The following is a 24,196-nucleotide window of genomic DNA, read 5'->3' on the forward strand; positions in this document are numbered from 1 at the left end:
GTTCTGTAGTCATCAACTGTTTTGCTAACATGTTGTGGTACCTTTTAGACTGGAGCTCTCTTCCTGCACATAGCTGGCATTGCTTAATTGGCTCAGGTGGGCTAACAAGGCTGGGAGCCACAGCTGGAGGCTGGGCAAAGGAATGAGGAGCTCTTACAGCAACTTTGGAATCTAAACCCTGGTTTGTCTGCCGCTCTGTTCCCAGAACCAGCATTTCTTTGAGGGGGCTCTCTAGCCTCTGCTTACAAACCCCCAAAGAAGAAGTTTTAGAAACTTTATGGTGAGCCCCCTTTAAGTCTACATAGACTTCCATTTTGTTAACCTTTTTTGGCTCTTGGACTCTAGTCTGGGCTAAGATTTTCTCCTTTTTATTGTGAACCCAATCCAAATCCACCTGCACTGGTGTGTACTTGTTTTTCAAGGTGAAATATGCACTGAGAGAGGTCAGGGTAATAGGTTGCTTGATCCCTAGGAGGAGATTTTTTAAAAGGCAATCCCAGTAAACAAAATATAATTTGATCATGTAATCCAACCTTCAACATGTCCAAAAAGCAGCTTACAAAGTTTACTGAGGATCCTGAAATCTCACCCCAAACTGGAAATCAAACTCTGTGGTTCCATTAGGAGGAAAGTTCAGTTAATTAAATGTTAGTTGAGCACAAAAGCCTCTAGGTGGAGTCAGAGGGAAAGGAAATAAACCCTTTGGACTGCAGTCATAGAACTGTAGATTTATAGGACTTTTCTTCACACCATGATTTTAGCATCATACTTATCCTCTGAAGATGCTATATTCTGGCCACTCCGCACTTCTGGCCAGCAAACTGCCCGCTATATCCACCATTTTAAAGCGCAAATTGGTGAAGTAGATTCGCCAGCCTAAAAAGCCAGTAGCCACCAGCCAAAGAAATGTATGGAGGCGAAGAAGCGCTACCTCTGCCTCCAATGTCCCACCCTCGCACCCGCCTCCCTCTCCATTCTTATGGGGGATGGGAAATGTTTTTTTTTTAAATGGAAAGAGCCTGGAGCAATGAATAAGCGCACAAGCGTGCAGGCAATGCCAGAAATAAAAGTATTTTTTTCCAAAGTTGTGATACAAAATATGCCTCTCTAAAGTCCACCCCCCTCCAAAATCAGGAACAAAATTAATGTTTAAAAGTATCTAAATTTCTCCACCCGTGATTCCATAAGGGGTGGCATTCAAAAAGCACTACGCATCTATGCACAGGTGTTTGAAAGGAGAAGTATGAATTTTAAAAAAATAGTGGGCATCACAGGACCTTTAAAACATGGAGAAAGGGGATTGGCTGCCTGACTTGATTGACAGGCGGAAGAGAGTCATGTATAAAGCATGTTGCTCTCTTTCACCATTTCCAGCAGCAGTTGTGGAGGGTGAGAAGGGGGAAAAGGCGGCTGACTAGAGCAAGACAGCAAAAAGGTGAGGAGTTGCTGCGAGGCACGATAATATGTAGCGCTACGCCATTCAGCTGGCGTAACGCTATTTTTACCGAAGTGTGGAAATGCCCATAGAGTTGGAAGGGACCGCCAGGGTCATCTAGTCTAATCCCTTTGGCCAATTGGTTCCAAACAGGTGAAATTCATCTCTGCCTCAATAGCACCATGGTCCAAAAATTGCATGATGCTGTGTCCAGGCTCATCCCATGCTAGGAATTCTTGTCCCTAGATGGGACTGGGGCATCCCCTGGGATTATAGCTCCTCTCCAGGCATCAGAGATGACTTCCCTTGGAGTAAAGGGCTGCTTTGGAGGGTGGACTCCATAGCATTAGACTCTCCTGAGGTCCCTCCCTGTCCCAAATCCCTCCCACTCCCAGCACCACCCCCCCTAATGACCCTGAGCCTGTTCACAGAAAGAGGAAACCTATAAATTTAGTAATAAATAACACTGAAACAAATATAATTCTCCAGGTATTCCCCAACCCAGAGCAAACAACCCTGTTAAGAATTGCAAATTCCATGTTGGAAACTACCTGGAAACCTTGTGGGCGTGGAGCCTGAGGAGGTTGGTTTTTCGGGAGGGCCGGTGCAGGGAGGATCTAAAGGGGGAGTTTAGGGGGGGGGTTGATTGTTGCATGGTTTTATGCATGTGCTGTGATCCGCCACAAGCCAGCTGTGCTGGAGCAGCAGGATGCAAATGTAATAATAAATAAACTAAAACTAAAATAAATAAATTGTCCCAGACTGCACTCCTTCCTCGGACCTTAAGCATGGTCTTCGGCAGATCTGCAGACACAACAGCCAGTTCCCCCTGGTTATCAGTGAGGGACAGGGGTGTACAGCTGAGAGCTCTAGATCAGTGGTCCCCAACCCCTGGTCCAGAGACCGGTACCGGGCCGCGGCTCCCCCTCGTCCTCCTCTCTGGCTGCTGCCTTGGGGGCTGCCCTGCCACTCTGATGCTGGCTCCCCTTTGGTGCTCTCTGGTGGCCGCCATGGCTGGGGCTCCCCCTCGGTGTGGCACTACGCAGCTGCTGCTGGCAGCGCCCCCCAGTGGGCGGCGGGAAGTCAGGGGCGCCAACAGGAAAGCAAGCGGAGCAGGGGCTCAGGATGTGGTGGCGAAGTCCCTCAGCAAAAGACTCTCCCCCCCCTCCAGACCTCAGTAAAATTTCCAAACGTTGACCGGTTCCCAGTGATTAAAAGGTTGCTGACCACTACTGTAGATTGCTTGGGGTTGGAGACTAGATTCTGCAGGGCAGGTTCTTTTTTTTTTAATTTAATTTTTTTAATAGACATAGAAAGTAAAAAATAGCGGTGACATCAAGGATACTGTGCAGAAAGAAGAAAAAAGAAAAGCCAATTAACAACCACAAAACAAACACAATATGATTAACTAAATACACAAACTAACATATTTACATAATTAACTCCCAAACATTGCTATTTAAAGTTTTTTTTGTATTCTGTAACATTTTTCCCAAACTAAATCAAATCCATTCCTTTGACAGACTCCTTAAATTGTTCTTATATTGTAAGTTATTTTTTCTAGTATCATAAGTTGCTTTAGCTTACCTATCACCAAATTTTCAGCATTTTTCCAATTGTTAGCAATGAATTATTCTGGCGGCTACAACCATAAAATTAACCAAAGTTTTTTTTTGTTTACAACACATGTTGTTATTCAAAAATAAATTAAGGAGCTAATGAAGCCGATGGTTCTGTCTTGTCATTTATTATTTCTTCTATTTCTTTAAATATTTTCCCCTTGCACGGAAGGTTCTGATGACTCTTTGTGGTTGGAAATTTGTACTTCGCCACAGAGGGCCTCAGTGCTGTGTGTGTGTGCGCAGTGCAGCGTTGTCCTTGGGGGTTTCAAACTATTTCATATGCCTAGATCTATTGGCCCGCTACACTGTGCATGAATCGCTACATGCGCACCATGCCTCGTGCATGGTTCTTGTGCAATCCTATCCCATGCTGCCTGCATGCTGCACATATTTGGCACTCGGATAAATACATCATTGTTCGACAGATGCCTTCCTTATTCAGCCCCTGAAGCCGTTCGCATGGTGATCCTCAACCCGCTGCTTTCATGAAAGCTGGGTGAAGAGCATCTGGGCTTTGAATAGCTACACAGAAGACGCTGTGCTGGAACATGCTGCTACAGTACTCTCGAGCTTTCAAAAACTGCTCTGTAGCCATGAGAATTACAAAAAATGGTTCTTTTTAAAAGAAATTTGCGGGTTGTTCCATAGAATCCAAAGTAACTTCAGGTTTCAGAACCAAACGTGGCTCAGTATTATTATTATTATTATTATTATTATTATTATTATTATTATTATTATTATTGTTGTTGTTGTTGTTGTTGTTATTATTACCACCACCACCACCACCACCACCACCACCACCACTACTACTACTACTACTACTACTACTTTAATTTATCACCCACTACTCCCAAGTGGCCTGTAGTGGGTTGCAAGAGTCTGAATAAAATCCCCAATAAAGCTCCCCTTAAAACTCCAGTACAGAAACAAACACGGATTTCAACAAAGAAAATGTTTACAGTGTCTTGGAGGGGAAGGTGGGGTGCTGGAATAACCAATATGAGAAGGGAATGGCAGGCAACGTGGTGCAGAGCCAATGCGGAATAATGGTAAAGACCATCTGGACTCTAATCTGGGTTCGAACCTTGACTCCTTCTCTGCAGGAAGTCTGCTGGGTGACCTTGGGCCTGTCACTGTTCTCTCAGATCTCTCGGCCCCACCTGCCTCACAGGGTGCCTGTTCTGGAGAGCAGAAGAAAAGGCAATTGAAAGCCACTTGGAGACTCCTTAAGTAGAGTGATGTATAAAAGCCTCCTCAAACATTTTTATGGGATGAAGAAAGCAGCCCTATGATTCAGGATGTCAACTCCGGTTGGTAAAATAGCTGGGGATTTGGGGATCGAGCCTGGGGAGGGAAGGGTTGGGGGGAAGACAATCATCAGTGGAGTATAATGCCATGGTGTCCATCCCCCGAAGTAGCCATTCTCTCCAAGGGAACAAATCTCTGTGGTAAAGGTAAAGGTAAAGGTAAAGGTAAAGGTAAAGGTAAAGGTAAAGGTAAAGGTAAAGGTAAAGGTAAAGGTAAAGGTAAAGGTAAAGGTAAAGATATCCCCTGTGCAAGCAGCAGGTCATGCTTGACCCTTGGGGTGACGCCCTCTAGCGTTTTCATGTCAGACTCAATACGGGGTAGTTTGCCAGTGCCTTCCCCAGTCATTACTGTTTGCTCCCCAGCAAGCTGGGTACTCATTTTACCGACCTCGGAAGGATGGAAGGCTGAGCCAACCTTGAGCCGGCTGCTGGGATTGAACTCCCAATCTCATGGGTAGAGTTTCACACAGCATGTCTGCTGCCTTACCACTCTGTGCCACAAGAGGCTCAAATCTCTGTGGTATCTAGTTGTAATCCCAGATCTCCAGATCCACCTGGTTAAAGACAAAGAGAGGCAAACCATTCAAGTTGGTAACCCTTCTCCACCCTTCAGTGATATAGGCCCCGCCTCCCCCAAACTCCAGTTATGATGAGTCACGCACTCTAACAGAGAGCCAGTGTGTTGCAATGACCTCAGCAGGGCTCCACAATGTGGAAGTGGGCGGGGCCAGGTAGGGCTTTGGCCCATCAAAGCTTCTGATTGGCCAGTGGACATTTGATTGACTGCGCAGATTTTTTCAAATCTAGTCAGAATTCCAAATGCGCTCAAAAAAGTTGAGGATTCTTGGTTTTAGAGTGTTGAACTAGGATATGGGAGGCCTGAGTTCGAAACCCCATGGAAATTTTCTGGGTGACTTTGGGACAGTCACACACTCCTGGACTCACAGGGTTGAGAGGATTATGATGGAGGAGAGGAGAATGATGAAAGCTATTCTGGGACCTTTTATTGTTTATAAACTTGTATCTTATATTTTGTAAAGGCCTATCTATCTTTAGGATGCTTAGGGCTGATCCTGTGTAGAGCAGGGGGTTGGACTAGATGGCCTGTATGGCCCCTTCCAACTCTAGGATTCTATGATTCTACGATTCTATGATTCTATCTATTCTTTGACCCCACTGGTGAGAATGGTGGAGTATACATACTGCAAATACATAAATCTTTTCACACAAAAAATGACAGTGTCCCCGTTTGGTAGTGACTCTGCCTCTAGTTACACCCCAAGTTTCAGACTTTTGTTTGCTGATGTCGCCCATCTCTTTACATCACCTCGGCAGGCTAGCCGTACCTCTAAAGTAAATAGCTCTCTCCCCACCCAAACACATTCTAAAGTACGTGTTTCCACTTTATTTGGGTAAGACGTCAAATCTAAGCCCTTCCACAGCTGTAAGCTTGCTTTTATGAAGGCTGCGCATGGGTCACGGACCTTGTGTCGGAATGTTGCACGGCCCACATAATAAACACACCACAGACATGGATTTGAACACCAGTGTGTTGCGTTTGCCAAAGGATATTTACTAAAGCGGACTGGAAGAAGTTCATGGTCAGAGGAAACATGTTGTTTATTTAAATAGCTTAGAAAAGAAAATAGTTGAGGGAAAACAAGCCTTTTTTGTAGCTGTCAAAATTCTATTTATGGGAACAGATTTGGTTTTTTTTGTTTTTTTGTTTTTCAACTGTGAGAAGCTTTCTCTGTTGTTGTTTGTAGAAGTTTTTCCCAACTGTAAAAAAAAATGCATTTTTTTTCCCCTTTGGAGGTTTGAAATTGGCAAAACTTTAACCCTGACTTTGACCATTTACGCACTGGAGGTTTCATGCCGGGCTGCAGGCTGGAGTTTCAGTCGTGGCAGGTTACCCCACCTCTTCCTGCACCCACATGGGGGAGCATTTGGCCTGGTGTACCTCATCCGTCCCCAATTTGTGTTCCTGCACAAGAGCTGGGGCTGTGAAGTTCCCAGTGCATAAACGGTCTTTCAAATGTTTTTTCTCCCCCTCTCCGGGCAAAGTCCTTTCCTTCCTCTCTGGGCAGAGAACAGGCATGAAGCTGGGAAGTCAGTCCATTTGCTTTGCAGACTTACCTCAGACCGCTTTTATGCAAATAAATCTTTAGACAATGGGATGGCCACACACCCTCCCCCTTCACCCATCAAGCAGGGAACAGAGATTTGATTGCATTTTTTAATGAGACTTCAGGAAGGAATCCAGGATCTCCAGGAAAAGCTTCTTTGACCTGGCCTGACCTCGTCATTGTGTGGGGAAAAGAGAGGTGATTAAAAAAAAAACCTCAGGAGAGCAAGGAGGAAGCTTTCTTTAATGCTGTGTCCATCAGAGCAAACAGAACTCTTAACTGAGGTCTGGAGGAGACAACCGTTAGCCATGTGTTGGCCTGGACAGAACAGTTCCCAACCTTAACAGTTGCCACTGGGCCTGGAGCAGATCCCTGATATTGCCACCAATTCCAAGTCACTCCTAGCCACCACCTCTGCTGCTGGGCCTGACACAGCTCCTGGCCTCTGTTGCCAACAGAAGGGAGAGGAGGTGGGCTGACATAACCCCTCCTCACATATATTTTTTTTCAGATGTTCTGCAAAGCTGGGGTTCTCCCAAGTTTGCAGATCTGTTTTATGTCACTGTGGCCCTGATCTGTGGATTTAAGTATCTGCAGATTAGAATATGGGATATTTGGCAGGGATGTTAAATTTCACTTTTGAACCTCATGTGAAAAAATATTCCCACCCATGGTGACATTCTCGCGTTGATCAACGTTTCTAGTAAATTATCTGGGACAGACCATTAAGTTAACAGGCAAGTAATTTCCTGGTTCCCCTCTGGACCTGGTCCAGTCACTGAATTAGTGATAAGTTCCCTAAATGGGTTAGTAGATTGATATTCTCATATTTGAATTTCCCAGAGAACGCTTGGGTATCAGCCATCAAAACTTGGAGATTTATTGGGCTTTGCTCTCCCTAATAGAGTAATTGGCAAAGAGTAATTAACATGTGGAATTCACAGCTTTAGAAATTGGTTGCAGCCACAAGCATAGGCAGGTTCAAAAGGAGACTGGATAAACATATGGAGCAGAGGAACGTCTGTGGCTATTAGCCACAAGGTACAGATGATACGCTATGTCTGGGGCAGTGATGCTCTATATTTCTGGTCCTTGGAGGGATGACAGTGGGAGGGCATCTGGAATTCTGGGCCTACCAGTGGACCTCCTGATGGCAACTGGGTTTTGGCCACTGTGTGACACAGATTGTCAGATTGGATGGGCCATTGGCCTGTTCCAGCACATCTGTTCCAGAACATCTCTTACGTTCTCTTAATAGAACTAGAATGCCATCTCTTAGCAGCATCTCACTTGTTTTCCAGACTTCCTTCCTGAAAACTGTGACACATGAAATAGTGGTACATGAGCCAGCTTGCTGTCGTGGTTAAGTGCGGCAGCCTCTAATCTGGCAAGCCGAGTTTGAATCCCCCCTCCTCCACATGCAGCCTGTTGGGTGACCTTGGGCCAGTCACACTTTTGTTAGAGCTGTTATCATAGAATCATGGAAGGAGCCATACAGGCCATCTAGTCCAACCCCCTGCTCAACGCAGGATCAGTCCAAAGCATCCTAAAGCATCCAAGAAAAGTGTGCATCCAACCTTTGCTTGAAGACTGCCAGTGAGGGGGAGCTCACCACCTCCTTAGGCAGCCTATTCCACTGCTGAACTACTCTGACTGTGAATTTTTTTTTCCTGATATCTAGCCTATATCGTTGTACTTGAAGTTTAAACCCGTTACTGCGTGTCCTCTCCTCTGCAGCCAGCAGAAACAGCATCCTGCCCTCCTCCAAGTGACAACCTTTCAAATACTTAAAGAGGGCTATCATGTCCCCTCTCAACCTCCTTTTCTCCAGGCTGAGCATTCCCAAGTCCCTCAACCTATCTTCATAGGGCTCGGTCCCTTGGCCCCAGATCATCTTGCAGTTAAACTTGCAGAGCAGTTCTTTCAGAGATCCCTCAGCTCCACCTCCCTCCCAGGGTGTCGGTTGTGGGGAGAAGAAGGGAAGACGATTCTATTTTGAGACCCCTTTGGGTAGTGAAAAGAGGGATGTGAAAACCAACTCTCTTTTTACATGTCCAGCACTTCCCACAGTGGACATAAAGGCAAGAAAATTCATTGAGCTTTTCTCCCATTTTCACATCTTCCTATAGGAAGAATTGTTCTATTGGCTATGTCGAAGCTTAATAATTTAGCTGAAGTAACCCACTATTGGTAATCTGGCAGTGGAAATACAAAACAAAGGAATATGGACATGAAATGACATCCTTCTATTAAAAGATGAAATAAAAACAAATGCGAAAATTAAAGATTTGGAAGCATTATTAAAAATCAATAATGCAGAAGGAATACCGTCAGCTGTGATCTGGGAAGCAAGCAAAGGTTTTGTAAGAGGGCTCTTAATATGCTTTAGGATGCTTTAGGATGCTTAGGGCTGATCCTGCGTTGAGCAGGGGGTTGGACTAGATGGCCTGTGTGGCCCTTTCCAACTCTATGATTCCATGATTCTTAATAGCAGTGGCTGCAAAGAACTGAAGAGAAAGCACAGAACAAATTAAGGAATTAGACAAATCCAGAAACTTGAGCTGGACATAAAAGCAATCTCACTAAAGCCATATGAGCAGAAATAAAGCAATTAAAACCAATTAGACATGTTAGAAACGGAAGAACTCCAGACAAAACTTAATTTTTTAAAAAAACAGAAACATTTTGAACATGCAAACGAACCCAGGAGACACCTGACACGCTGCCTGAGGAAAGAGAAAGAAAACAGAGCAATAACATGCAGAGAGAGAAAGGTAACCAAGTTACAGTAAAATATTTAGGTAATGATATGTTTTCACCCACGTTGCGGGAAAGAATGGGCAGCATTTGCCTAGGTTAAAGATTAAACATGGAGGGGAAAATAAGAGTTTACACTGTGATTCCCACCCACCACCCCCTTCAGAATAATCCTAAAGAAAGAGGTTTCCACTGCTTGACCTCCACCCTGAAGAAACCCTGCTCGAGATTTTCCCTCACGACAAAAGAATGGGGGGAACGGCCTGGAAAAGTCACTCTGAGCTGAGATCCCCCAAAAGCAATAAACAATTCAGAAGTGGACAAAGTCCCTCAGCTCTGGTTATTCTTAGCTTTCGGGGCCGCTGGAAACTAGAGCGGAGTGAAAAGGACATGATCCTTTCCTGTGGGAAAATCAGGCCAAGAGGGTGGCGTTTCTCGTCATGCGTGAGGAGGAGACAATTTAGACTGGCTTTGTTTCCCCCCCCTTCCTCTTTGTCCGTGTGGAGAAGGGGTGTCAGTTCCCCCCTGGGGGCCGGAAGGGGATACGGGGGGCGAGCTAGGGTGCCAGGTTCGGGTTGGGAAACTCCTGGAGATTTGGGGACGGAGCCTGGGAGCAGCAGTATAAAAGTCCGTGATGGATAAAATAAATAAATAAAGTCTTGATCATGCCATGAAGGCCTTCCAAAGTGGCCATTTCCTCCAGGGGAGCTGACCTCTGTCGCTCGGACGTCGCTTTTAATCCCAGGAGACCTCCAGCTGCCACCTGGAGGTTGGCCACCCGATCTCCGAGGCAGCTGCCCAGCCTGCCTGCACGGCACAGCGACCCCCAACAAGAGCTCCAACGGCACAGCAAAGGGATAAAGCATTTCAGCTGCCAGGAGTCCGAGATAGAGCCATGTTTATCTATGAGAGAGCCAGCTTGGTGTGGTGGTTAGGAGTGCTAATCTGGCAAAATGGGTTTGAATCTGCACTCCCCCACATGCAGCCAGCTGGGTGACCTTGGGTTCGCCATGGCACTGATAAAGCTGTTCTCACTGAGCAGTGATCTCAGGGCTCTCTCAGCCTCACCTCCCTCACAGGGTGTCTGTTGTGGAGAGAGGAAAGAGAAGGTGACTGTAAGCTGCTTTGAGAGTCCTTCGGGTAGAGAAAAGTAGCATATAAGAACCAAATCTTCTTCTTCTTCAGTAATATCAGGACTCTCTCAGCCTCACCCACCTCACAGGGTGTCTGTGGTGGGGAGAGGAAAGGGAAGATGATTGTAAGCCACTTTGAGACTCCTTCGGATAGAGAAAAGCAGCATATAAGAACCAACTCTTCTTTTTCAGTAATATCAGGGCTCTCTCGGCCTCACCCACCTCATAGGGTTTCTGTTGTGGGGAGAGGAAAAGGAAGGTGACTGTAATCCGCTTTGAGACTCCTTCGGATAGCATATAAGAACCAAATCTTCTTCTTCTTCAGTAATATCAGGGCTCTCTCAGCCACTCCTCCCTCACAGGGTGTCTGTTGTGGGGAGAGGAAAGGGAAGGTGTCTGTAAGCCGCTTTGAGACTCCTTCAGGTAGAGGAAAGCGGCATATAAGAACCAACTCTTCTTCTTCGTCTTCTATCAGAGTAAAGAGATGGGCAAGTGAGCCTGACCCCCAATCGACATCTCTGCTCCCTTGTCTGCTGTAATTGTTATCACAGAACTAATTTGTATGCTGTTTTATACTGTGGAGGCCCTTAAAGGTTTTGTACCATCTTGCTGTTGCATTTCAGCTGCACGTGGCAGGACGGAGCCGATAGCCGGAGACAAGAGGCTGGATTGTGCGCTCGGTGGAAACCAGAGCGCAAACAATGATGTCTCAATGGCACAACCCCAGCATGACGATGGTGAGTCACAGGACCTCTGACTCATCGTTCCTCCTTGCTTTGGGGGAAGAGCGGAGACGTCCATTCACTGAACGCAAAGGTCCCTTTGGCTTGCGATCCCAATTGTGCTAAAAGTCAGGGGTCGCTCCGGAGGCCACGACGGACGTTCTGCCGCTTGATCTTCGGCAAAGGCCAGCTTTGCACAGAGGTCTCTGTACGGCGGCCCCGGAAGGCCGCCATGGTCCGAGCGCCCACACGATGGTTCCAAATTGCCCGGTTCTGAGTCAGACATCTGGCCTGCCGTGGTGAGCGTCATCCGGGGTCCTTCGCACCACCCCCTGCCTGATCTTCTGAACTGGAGATGAAAAGGACGCCCGAGATGGTTCGAGGATTGGGGCGTCTTCCCTTTGAGGACAGGTTGAAGTGGCTGGGACTTTTCCACTGAGAAAAAGAGATGACCAAGAGGGGATAGGAAGGAGGTTTATAAAATGGTGCGGGTGATACCGAACGAAGGGAGCTTTTGACTCTTAAGCTTGCACCACCCTAAACAAACGTGCTGGTCTCAAAGATATTCCTAGGCCTAGTCTGCACACATAGGATAATGCACTTTCAATGTGCTTTGGCAGCTGGATTTTCCTGTGAAGAACAGGAAAATCTACTTCTAAACTGCATTGAAAGTGTATTATTCTTTGTGTGCAGACTAGGCCCTGGATTCAAGTCTGACTTTTTTACTGCAGACTGGAGATTTTGGGTGGAGGGGAATCATTTGGGCACGAAATTGGGGTCACCGTGGGTGGGCAGGTAGTTGTGAACTTCCTGCATTGTGCAGGGGGTTGGACTAGATGACCCTGGAGGTCCCTTCCAGCTCTAGGATTCTAAGCACAATCCTGCAAAGGTTGAGGATTGCCAACTGACCAGGAACAAATAGGTCTGGAGTGATCCTGTGCCTTTAGGGAAGTTTTTTGCAGCACGCAGATAAATATTTGTTTTTCCTAGGGATGAACTCTTCCCTTCCCTTCATGCTCCAAGCCAATGATTGGCAGGTTCTCCCAGCTATTTGTGGTGGATAAGGGCTGGGCAATTCTCAGGGATCTGGGGATGAGCCTGGAGAGGACAGAGACCAGGGCCCATTCTGCACACATAGGATAACACACTTTCAATGTGTCTTGGCAGTTGGATTTTCCTGTGCGGAACAGGAAAATCCACTTCTAAAGTTCATTGAAAGTGCATTATCTATTGTGTGCAGAATAGGCCCTTCTCTGCGATCAGGAGAACTCCAGAGCCTGGCAACCCTTTGTAGAGGTGTGGCAGAGAAGAGAAGACAAAGCGCTTTTTTATACCCCACTTTAGACTACCCAAAGGAGTCCCAAAGTGGCTTACAAACACCCTTCCATTCCTCTCCCCGGAGGAAAGGGAAGGTGTTTGACTGAGAGAGCTCTGTGAGATCTGCTCTGTGAGAACAGCTCTAACTGTAGCTGATCCAAGGCCATCCAGCTGGCGTGTGTGGAGGAGAAGTGGGGAATCAAACCCAGCTCTCCAGATGGAGAGTCCTCTGCTATTTAACCACTACATCACTGCAAATTCTCACCTCCAGTGATTTCTCTTCTTTGGTTCCAGACCTGAGTTGTGGAGAGTTACCATCTCAGGGCTGCTAAAGTCCTGGAGATATGGGGTGGGGGTAGAACCTGGGTGGGCAGGACCTCAGTGGAGTTTAACGCCAGAGAGTCTTACCTCCTAATGCAGCCATTTTTGCAGGGGTGGCCAAACCGTGGCTCTCCAGATGTCCATGGACTACAGTGAACAGGGGGGCTCATGGGAACTGTAGTCCATGGACATCTGGAGAGCTACAGCTTGCCCACCCTAGTGAGGAACTGATCTCTGTAACCTGGCAACCGCTTGTAATTCCAGGAGGTCTCCTGGAACTACCTGGAGGCTGGCAACCGGAATTGTGCATGGGAGAAGTTGTTATTGAAAAAATTATTCTGGTACTCCAGCAGGGAAGGAGGCTGCAGGGTAAACTGGGGGATTGTGGAGAAATGGGTGCCCATTTGTAAGATCCAGATGGTGATTGTCTATTTTTTGCTGTTGCAGGTCCATAAGTCCTGGATGTGGCTGGGATAAGGAGACCAACCTCCAGGTATGACCTAGGGACCTCCCCTCCCCAGAATTACAGCTCATCCTCCATGCTAGAAGAAATAGCAGCTTTGGAGATAGATTCTGTGCCCTTGTGCCCCACTATGGACCCTGTCCTACCCACGCTCCATCCCCAAATCTTCAGGAATTTCCCAGCCTTGCAAAAAACCTCCATTACCCCCAATGGTTACCCAGTTTGGTGTAGTGGTTAGGAGTGCGGACTTCTAATCTGGCATGCCAGGTTCAATTCTGCGCTCCCCCACATGCAGCCAGCTGGGTGACCTTGGGCTCGCCACGGCACTGATAAAGCTGTTCTGACCGAGCAGGAATATCAGGGCTCTCTGAGCCTCACCCACCTCACAGGGGGTCTGTTGTGGGGAGAGGAAAGGGAAGGCAACTGTAAGCTGCTTTGAGCCTCCTTCGGATAGGGAAAAGGGACATATAAGAACCAACTCTTCTTCTTCAGTAATATCAGGGCTCTCTTAGCCTCACCCACCTCATCAGGGTTTCTGTTGTGGGGAGAGGAAAGGGAAGGTGACTGTAAGCCACTTTGAGACTCCTTCGGATAGGGAAAAGTGGCATATAAGAACCAACTCTTCTTCTTCAGTATTATCGGGGCTCTCTCAGCCACTCCTCCCTCACAGGGTGTCTGTTGTGGGGAGAGGAATGGGAAGGCAAGTGTAAACCGCTTTGAGCCTTCTTCGGGTAGGGAAAAGCGGCATATAAGAACCAACTCTTCTTCTTCTTCTTCTTCTTCTTCTTCTTCTTCTTCTTCTTCTTCTTCTTCTTCTTCAATGCCCCACAGATGGCCAGGGGGGACCTATCATCCCTCATCTGGGAAATGATATTGATCTCCATGCTGCAAAAAAACTTCCCTAAAGGCACAAGAACTGTTGCCTGCTAAATTGGCACTCCCTAGTCTTTGTAGGATGGTGCTTAAAAGCATACTTACTAAATTCTGGGGAAATTTCAGCTCAATGGCCAGCCATCTTCTTCGCCTTTGCAGCTGCACCCCTGTTTCTTTCAGGCTGATCCGGGAGATTAAAATATTTGGATTTGCTCCGATTCGCCGTGTTGATTTCAGAGAGATTCAGTCGCTCGCAATCTAAGTGCACGAGCTTAATTGGATCGTTGGGCTGGGCCGAGCTGTTCCTCTTTGCTTTTAACCAAAATGTAATCTGTTTTTTTTTTTTCTTCTTCCCAGGCAGAATCTCTCAGTAATTATGTGGCTGTTTTTGGTTTGTTTTTTAAAGTACTCGATGCCTCTTGCTTTAAAGAGAACTTCTGGGAGCCGAGAGGTAAACGAAATCAGCAGACTGATGATGAAAGGTGGAAAAACACTCCAATTATCCAGCACCTTCTTGCTATTCAAGCCAAAAAAAAGGGGGGGCTACAGAGTAAAGGCACTCTCTTCTGACAATGTTCTGGCTCTCCCCTCTATTTTTTTCCTTCGCAGCAGTCCTGCAAGGAAAGACAGGCTGAGAAAGAGACCGACTGGGTCAAAGCAGACCCCTCGGATTCATGCCATAGCAGGAACTTGAATCTGTTCTTGCAAAGCAGTTCTCTCAGAGCTCTCTCAGCCCCACAGGGTGCCTGTGTCGGGGAGACGAAGGGAAGGGTGTTTGTAAGCTGACTCCTTCAGGTCATGAAAAGCGGGGTATTAAAAAGTCTTGTCTCCATTTCATCGTGCATAACAGATAAGACAATACACACACACACACACATCATTCTTTTACAGAACAGATGAAGTCCTAAATCCTTGCCTGGAAAGTACCGAGATGGAAGGTCACGTGACCCAATGGGGAAAACCCCATTCCACCATGAAGTGCCCTGTCAGGAAAGGGGAAATATCCCATGTTTGCTGCTGGGGGTTTTTTTCCCCTGAAGATGAGCAGAGCAGCCTTCTGCACAACCTGGTCTATGTCTACCCATTAAGTTCAATGGGATGCACTGCCAAGGAAGAGTACATATTGGTGATAAGAGAGGAGCTGTGCCTCAAGTGGTGGAACATCTGCGTTGCATGCAAGAGTTCTAGGCCAGGGGTAGTCAACCTGTGGTCCTCCAGATGTCCATGGACTACAATTCCCATGAGCCCCTGCCAGCGTTTGCTGGCAGGGGCCCATGGGAATTGTAGTCCATGGACATCTGGAGGACCACAGGTTGACTACCCCTGTTCTAGGCCTACCAGGTCCCTCCAGGGTGGCCAAATCCAGCTGGAAAATGCCCTGTTGGGTGACCTTGGTGCTGTCACAGTTCTCTCAGAGCTCTCTAGACTCTCAGCAGGAGATATGGATCCTACTTGGCATTGGGACCTGAACATCTGGTCCTGAACATCTTACTTCCCCCATGCTGCCCTCGCAAGGGCCTTCCTGCTGGTTAAGGACCATGGGATTTTTGCCATCGGTTAAGATGTTGTGTCTTGGGATGGGGTTTTAATGGGGGGGTTTATTGCCATGTACTTAACCTGAATGTGGTCCTGGCCTGGGTAACCCAAATTAACCCAGTTTTGTCAGATCTCAGAAGCTAAACCCAGATTACTGCCTACCTAATCCAAGCCCACGTGTAAAATTGCTGGTTTCATCTCAAATAAAGTTCAACTCTGAAAAATGTTTAGGCTCTTTTTCTTTCCTCACACTATGGCCTCTGAGTCCTTTATGTATCATCTCATTTCAGCCCACTTTTCTCTCCAGGGGGCTCCCAAAGCGATTGACATGATCCTCTTCTCCCTTTCGTCTTCACACCAGCCCTGTGAGGTAGGCAGCATGGGACTAGTCCTAAATCACCCGGCAAGCTTCCGCAGCAGAACAGGATTCGAACCCAGCTCTCCCCGATTCGAGTCCAACTCTCTCTCCTACTCCATCGTGCCTCTCACAACTCCCTTTGGCTTCTCCGTACCCATCGCCGTCACTCCCCTGTGCTTCTCAGCGCGAGCCGAAGCAGACATCATGTTCTTGTCAGTCTTCCCCCTCCTGGCTTTTTAAAAGGATCCGAACAAAATGTAACAATAGTTGTCAAGGCGATGGATGCATCGGTACAAAGAAAGCGCGGGGGGGGGCAGCAAGCGGCTGCACGGCAGGGTCAAATGCAACACGGCGGGGAGACAAAGATGCTTTTCCACAGTGACAAGTGAGACCCATACAAAATCAAAAAAAAGCTACTCCAGGGATGGCGGCAGCCTACCCTCCGGTGGGGCAGCTTCTTTGGCCCAGGGATGCGGCAGCAAAGAAGGAGAATGTAGACTTGGGCTGTATCAACAGAGGCATCACATTGAAATAGCAAGAAGTCATTGTCTTGCTGTATATAGCATTGGTAAGACCCCACCTGGATGCTGTTCTGGAGGCCTCACTTCAAAAAGGACATGGAGAAAATGGAGAGGGTGCAGAGGAGAGCGACGAGGATGCTCCAGGGCCTGGGGACCAAACTAGAACTCTCCAGGGGGCTCCCAAAGCGACTGACATGATCCTCTTCTCCCTTTCGTCTTCACACCAGCCCTGTAAGGTAGGCAGCATGTGACTAGTCCTAAATCACCCAGCAAGCTTTCGCAGCAGAGCAGACTATCCCCATCATCCTCCAGGGGCCAGGGCAATCTGGCGACTTTTCTGTGAACTGTTGCTCTCCAGATGTCCATAGACTACAATTGTAGTCCATGTGCTGGCAGGGGCTTGTGGGAAATGTAGTCCATAGAGATCTGGGTGTAAACTGCACGGAGCTTTTATTCCAACCCCAGATCGATTCAGTCCCTGCCCCTCTACACAGAATGCGATTTCCATTTGGATTTTGGGCGATTTTAATTTTCCTTCTGCAGCAAGAAGGATTGATCCGGAGTGACCCTACCTTTATTGTGCTATATCTGAGACTGCTGTTAATCCTGAATAAAGAAAGCTCCGTGGTAGAGAACCTCTGATAGGCTACACCTGGTCATGTGACACGCTAGCCTTAAAGGAGAAGCCCCTAACTTCTCTCAACTTCTGTCGGTCCTGGATTTTTCCTCCCTCCTCTGCCTTTTTCGATCCTCTCCCCCTCCCCTCCAAGAAAAGAAAGAGGCTCCCTGCTTGGCTTCTCCCCCCCCCCTGCAAGAAAAGAAAGAAAGAGGCTTCAAGAAAAGAAAGAAAGAGCCCCCCCCCCACCTTCTGAGCCTCCCTAACCATGTGCAGAAGACTTTCCTGTTTCAATGGGGAGGAGGGGGGGGAGGAAGACCCGAGTTCAAAGCGATCTGAATTCAACAGGATTGACAATGGAATAAACAAAGTAAGTGCAGACTCTGCCCTGGAGAGCCACAGTTTAACCCCCTGGCCTAGAGAGAGGGAGGGCAGGAGCAGCATGCCAACGCAGGTGGCAATTCCTGTGGGTGGGTGAGTGGGGAAAGCCCCCTCCCCGGGAACTCTGCCCACAGTCCCACAAAGCTCTGTTCTTCATGGCACCAACTCAGCCAGTGGTTTCTATCCAGAAATCAGGAAACTTTTAAAAAAAGGATTTACTGGGATGGGGATCATCCTTTAAATCCCTGCTTTAAACCCCTCTCGTCCGCTGATTGCAACATCTGTCTGGCTTATCTCTGCCATTGAGAGGCCGGCCTGGTTTCCTCGAACAGCAGATGAAAACGCAGTTTGGCTCCAGGCTTGGAAGATGGCCGGTCAGGAGCTCATGCAGAATATTTCCCCACTCAGCCTTCGTTCAGTTTGTTATCTTTTTAGATATTTGTGAGGGAAAATGCTCTCAAAGTGCACCCGACTTTATGGTGACCCCCATAGAGGGGGGCCAGGTCCCCCCCTGCCCGCCTAGCCATGGGTGAGGGGTGGAGGTGTAAGAGTTGCCAGATCCCCCTCCTTGCTCCGGACCCTCCGTGACTCCAAGGAAGGGGAAATTAAGAGCCTCCTTTGAAATGTTTGGCCAACATTGAGGTTGCCAAACCAGTAGCTAAATATGATGCCATAACATGCTAAATTACCCCGAAAGCACGTCACTGGAAATCTGCCATGCCTTGAGCACACTGCTAACCCTGGTATGTCTTTAGTATGATTCTATTTTAAAAAATTTGATTTATAAGTATTCATTTGCTGCGGATTGTTCTATTAGATTACAATTCTAAAAGCTGTGCAGGCTTTCTAACTGGCTTGGAGCTGCATTACAAGCCCAAATCTGAATCTGATCCAAGTTGTGAAATCCCTAGAGATTTGGGGATGGCACCTGGGAAGGACAGGGACCTCAGTGGGGTATAATGCCACAGAGTCTGCCCACAGAGCAGCCATTTTCTCCAGGGAACTCATCTCTGTCATCCTCCAAGTGGCAACCTTTCATCCTCGCCACTCTCCTCTGCACCCTCTCCATTTTGTCCACATCCTTTATGAAGTGAAGCTTCCAGAACTGCACAAAGGACACCAGGTGAGATCTACAACATCTTGCAATATCGATGTGATGCCTCTGTTGATACAGCCCAAGACTGCATTTGCCTTCTTTACAATCACATCACACTGTCTGCTCCAATTTAGCTTACAGTCCACCTCGTTCACATCCCCTTGCTACTGGGAAGTGCATCTCCCATCCAGGATGCACGTTATGAAGAGGGGTTGACTCCGATCTACAGAACTCTGTCTGACTCCCCCCTCCTCCACATGCAGCCAGCTGGGGGATCTTGCGCCAGTCACAGTTTTCTTAAAGCAGTTCTCTCAGAGCTCTCTCAGCCCCACCTCCCTCACAGAGTGTCTGTTGTGGGGAGAGGAAGGGAAGGTGATCGTAAGCTGCGTTGAGACTCCTTCGGGTAATGACTAGCAGGGTATAGCAACCAGCTCTTCTTCCTCCTCCTTATTTTATACCACTGGCCCCTGCAGGCCAATCCAGAGGCCTGTCAATTTGATCGTCTCCAGGGGCTCTAGCGGCTTCCGCTTTCTGGAACCTTCTCCCCATCCTCACCATCTGCTTGTTCTCTCCTCTCCTCCTTTCTTTAAGTATTTAAAATGGTGCCGTATAGAGGATGGAGCAGAGTTGTTCTCTCTTGCCCCGGAGGGATGGACCAGAACGAATGGGATGAAATTAATTCAAAAGAAATGCCATCTCAACATCCTCTGACAGTTATAGCGGTTTCTCAGTGGAACAGGCTTCCTTGGGAGGGGGTGGGTTCTCCATCTTTGGAGATTTTAAAACAGAGGCTGGATAGCCATCGGACAGAGAGGCTGATTCTGTGAAGGCTCAAGGGGGTGGCAGGTGACAGTGGATGAGCGATAAGGTTGTGAGTGTCCTGCATAGTGCAGGGGGTTGGACTAGATGGCCCAGGAGGTCCCTTCCAACTCTATGATTCTAAATTCTGTCTAAACATCCGGAAGAACTTCCTGACAGTTAGAACGGTTCCTCAGTGGAACAGGCTTCCTCGGGAGGTGGTGGGTTCTCCATCTTTGGAGATATTTAAACAGAGGCTGGAGAGCCATCTGACAGAGAGGCTGATTCTGTGAAGGCTCAAGGGGGTGGCAGGTGACAGTGGATGAGCGATAAGGTTGTGAGTGTCCTGCATAGTGCAGGGGGTTGGACTAGATGGCCCAGGAGGTCCCTTCCAACTCTATGATTCTAAATTCTGTCTAAACATCCGGAAGAACTTCCTGACAGAACGGTTCCTCAGTGGAACAGGCTTCCTCGGGAGGTGGTGGGTTCTCCATCTTTGGAGATATTTAAACAGAGGCTGGAGAGCCATCTGACGGAGAGGCTGATTCTGTGAAGGCTCAAGGGGGTGGCAGGTTACAGGGGATGAGCGATAAGGTTGTGAGTGTCCTGCATAGTGCAGGGGGTTGGACTAGATGACCCAGGATTCTATGAATCTCTCGGATCTGCGGTCGAAGCAAATGGCCTTCCCACCCCCACTCCGCACAGCGTGCTGTCACTGGGGTGTTTGCCAGCATTTACAAAATGGAAGTGCTGTTTGGAGTCTACGCCCTCTCAACAATCCCCATTGTCGAGCAGGCCTTGGCATCAGGGAGTGTGGCTTTCCTGGGGGAGAGCTAACGTAGGAGGAGAAAATGAGGAATATTTGTGGGGGGCAAGCTCTCCTGTCGTGGCAGGGCCCGGTAAGAACTGCAGGCCTTTGCTGGTGTCCGACCGCTCCGTGGAGGCACTGAGCCTTGGGATTTACAAAGAGTGGCCTTCTCTTGTCGAGCAGAGAGAGAACAAAAGGGCAGGACGCTGGTGAATGCGTCCCTTGTAGAAGAAGAGACGTCATGTTTGGTTGTAAACAAAGAAAAGGTTGCCGCCAGATCGTGTGCAGCAGAGACTATCCGCCTCTCTGAAAAGAACAGCTTTCTGGGATGGGGACTGTCAAGCCTTATTTACAACTGCCATCATGCAAGGTGTGATGCTGGAGGCCTTTAGGAGCTAGATCCCTTTAGAACGTAAGAGAAGAAGAAGAAGAAGAAGAAGAAGAAGAAGAAGAAGAAGAAGAAGAAGAAGAAGAAGAAGAAGAAGAAGAAGAAGAAGAAGAAGAAGAAGAAGAAGAAGAAGAAGAAGAAGAAGAAGAAGAAGAAGAAGAAGAAGAAGAAGAGTTGGTTCTTATATGCTGCTTTTCCCTACCTGAAGGAGGCTCAAAGCGGTTTACAGTCGCCTTCCCATTCCTCTCCCCACAACAGACACCCTGTGGGGTGGGTGAGGCTGAGAGAGCCCTGATATCACTGCTCGGTCAGAACAGTTTTATCAGTGCTGTGGGGAGCCCAAGGTTACCCAGCTGGCTGCATGTGGGGGAGCGCAGAATCGAACCCGGCATGCCAGATTAGAAGTCCGCACTCCTAACCATTACACCAAACTGGCTCTAAGGAGAACTAGGTTTGCCAGCTCCCCCCTTGGCCTCACCACAGCACTGATAAAGCCGTTCAGGGATCTCTCAGCCTCACCACCCTCACAAGGTGTCTGTAGTGGGAGAGGAAAAGGAAGGCAAATGGAAGCCACTTTGAGACTCCTTCAGGTAGAGAAAAGTGGCATATAAGAACCAACTCTTCTTCTTCTTCTTCTTCAGTAATCTCAGGGCTCTCTCAGCCCCACCCACCTCACAGGGTGTCTGTTGTGGGGAGAGGAAAGGGAAGGTGACTGTAAGCTGCTTTGAGACTCCTTTGGGTAGAGAAAAGTGGCCCCAAAAGTACCCTCAGGCTTAACAATTTTGAGTACCACTGAGGTAGACAAGGCTTCAACTCCCCACTCAACTTTGGAACTTCATTGAATGACCTCAGGCCAATGGGGCTCTGTCTGCTAAGCCTACCTCGCAGGGTTGTTAGGAGGAGAAAGGAGAATTGCATGTTCCACCTGCAGTTCCTTAGAGGAAAAGTGAATATCTGTGCTAAATAAATAGGTGTGTAGACTTTAGCTGAGCTGAACTGAGCTCACCAGCTATTTGTTAAGGCCTGGCTGTCAGCCAGAACAGAAATTTATTGAATCCTGCCTGGTGTTCTACCATATCGCATTAGTGGGTGGAGTGTATTTGGCTTTAGTTTACCCATTCTAGGTGGAAGATTTCGTGAGATAGTGCTGAGACTTTTGAACTTGTTCCTGAGTCCCTCCAGAGAAACAGAACTGCAAAGTTACAGAGCGTTTTGATAGTATGCAGTTCTTAGTTAGAACAGAATGAGGCACAGATCCAGACTCACAGTGCACTAAGGTTTCAAAGGGAGTAATTTTTACTGGAAAGATTATTTACAAATGTATACAATATTCATCTGCTTCAGTCTCCTTAAGTACAAAAACTTTAAGTAGTTGCAAAAGCAGCACTTTGCAAGCCTCTATGGCTCGGCTGCAGCAGGGCTACATCCCCTACATCAGCAGATGGAGAGAGCATTCGCTGGCAGGGGGCTCCTGGGAATTGTAGTCCATGGACATCTGGAGGGCCGCAGTTTGACTACCCCTGCACTGGAGAGAGAGAAAAAAATTACACTTCATTCGCATCTCATTATTCCTCATGCTGATGATAATCCTTAAGAAAAAAGACAGCTTTGCTTCTTGTTTTGCTCTCGAGTGGCAAGAACTACTTGGTTAAAAGGCAAACGGAGAACAAATAGCAAGCAAAGCTCGGTTTGCTTTCACTGTTCTCACCCACCAGTCCGTTTCTTTTCCTCGGTGCCTGTCACAATGTTGTGGTCGAGCTCACGTTAACAGAATACACAAACCAGCCGACAGACGTCTCCGGATTGCCTTGTAATTGTGGGAGTCCACAGAAAAACGATTAGAGAAGAAGAGGAGACAGGAAGAGCTGGAGAGGTGTTGAACCTCGCTTTTTACTACCCAGAAGAGTCTCAAAGCGGCTTACAACTGTCTCCCCTTCCTCTCCCCATAATAGACACCCTGTGAGGTAGAGATGAGGCAGAGAGAATTCTGAGAGAACTGTGACCGGCCCAAGGTCCCCCACCTGGCTGCTTGTGGAGGAGAACTGGGGAATCAAAACTGGCTCTCCAGATTAGAGGCTGCAACTCTTAACCATGACACAAATCTGGCTCTCGCCGCTTGACATATTTACTTGAAAGGCAGAAAACTCGGAATGTAAGACAACTTTTTAATAATGTTATACACCCCCACATAATTATCATTAGACATAACTAAACTTTGTATGCAAATGCAGGATAATGCTCTCCTTGGAATTCCTGCATGCCTTGGCATAGATAGCCCAGGTAAGTTAGATTTTGGTGGGGTCGGCCCTGGGCAGAATTTGGACAAGAGACCCCCCAAAGAAGGCCAAGGTCACTACAAAGAGCCAAGCAATGGTTGATCACCTTTGAACATTTTTTGCCTTGAAAACCCTATGGATTGTGACACCGGATTGGGGGCAGTGAAAAAACCTAGTCATGCGCTTGGGTAAATACTGTATGTGCAAAGTGTAATACAAAGAGTGTAGTTATTCTGCCTAGTTTTGAATTGTGATTCAGGGGTAGTCAAACTGCGTCCCTCCAGATGTCCATGGACTACAATTCCCAGAAGCCCCTGCCAGCATTCGCTGGTAGGGGCTTCTGGGAATTGTAGTCCATGGACATCAGGAGGGCTGATGTTTGAATACCCCTGTGGCCTTCGGTATGTTGTACGTATTTTTATGTTTGGTTTACATGGCCAGCTACCTTGAGTTCTGAAAGGCAGACAGGCAGCTAATTGATGATCTAAATAAAAAAATTAAAAATGATACACGTACAAAATAAGAGAAATCGGTAATCCTAAAGAGGCGTCCCTGGGAGCAAGCACCTCCAAATAATGTGGGACTTACTTAGTAGTAGACCTGCCTAGGGAAAAGCTGTGGTTCAGGGGTTGAGTACACAGCCCCAGCATCTCCAGTAAACATGGACCAGGCAGTAGGGCAGGGGTAGTCAAACTGTGGCCCTCCAGATGTCCATGGACCACAATTCCCAGAAGCCCCTGCCAGCAAATGCTGGCAGGGGCTTCTGGGAATTGTAGTCCATGAACATCTGGAGGGCCCCAGTTTGACTACCCCTGCAGTAGGGTATAGGATTGCCATTTTGGAGTTGGGAAATACCTGGAGACTTTGGGGGCGGAGCCAGGGGTGGGCGGGATTTGGGGTGGGGCGGGACCTCAGTGGAGCCCCCACCCCTCCAAAGCAGCCATTTTCTCCAGGGAAACTGACCTCTGTCATCTAGAGATGAGCTACAATTCCAGAGGATCCCCAGTGTTACGAATTCCCAATATCAGATGAATCCACTCACTTGTGGATTGAACCTAGCAGCTTTTATTCAACCCACAGAGACTTCGGGGCATTAATAAAGCACCAAGTTCTTCCGCAGTCAAATTTCAGCAGACATTATCCGGATGCCTGACTGCTTTTTGTTTCTCTCCTGAAAGGAAATGCCATTTTTGGCAAAAGGCCTTGCTTCTCTGCGCTCGGAAGGAAAGCCGCCTGCCCTCGGCACCAAATAACGTTGACAAGTGGATTATGCCACCCCGCCTGTCAGGATTGTAGAATCTCTGTCATAAATTAGCCTGAGTTCCTCCATGTCAGTTATATT

General features: G+C 47.7%; 1 protein-coding gene across 1 annotated transcript in view; it reads left to right on the plus strand.

The window, feature by feature from the left end:
• LOC143828957 (uncharacterized) overlaps positions 1-24,196 on the plus strand; it is a 110,228-nt gene that overhangs the window by 80,059 nt on the left and 5,973 nt on the right. Inside the window, exon 2 of the mRNA XM_077319109.1 lies at positions 11,004-11,117. Within this exon, the coding sequence (XP_077175224.1) occupies positions 11,004-11,117 (114 nt within the window). The remainder of the gene's footprint in view (positions 1-11,003; positions 11,118-24,196) is intronic.

This window comes from Paroedura picta, chromosome 2 (assembly GCF_049243985.1).
Source record: "Paroedura picta isolate Pp20150507F chromosome 2, Ppicta_v3.0, whole genome shotgun sequence".
Classification (NCBI taxonomy): Eukaryota; Metazoa; Chordata; class Lepidosauria; order Squamata; family Gekkonidae; genus Paroedura; species Paroedura picta.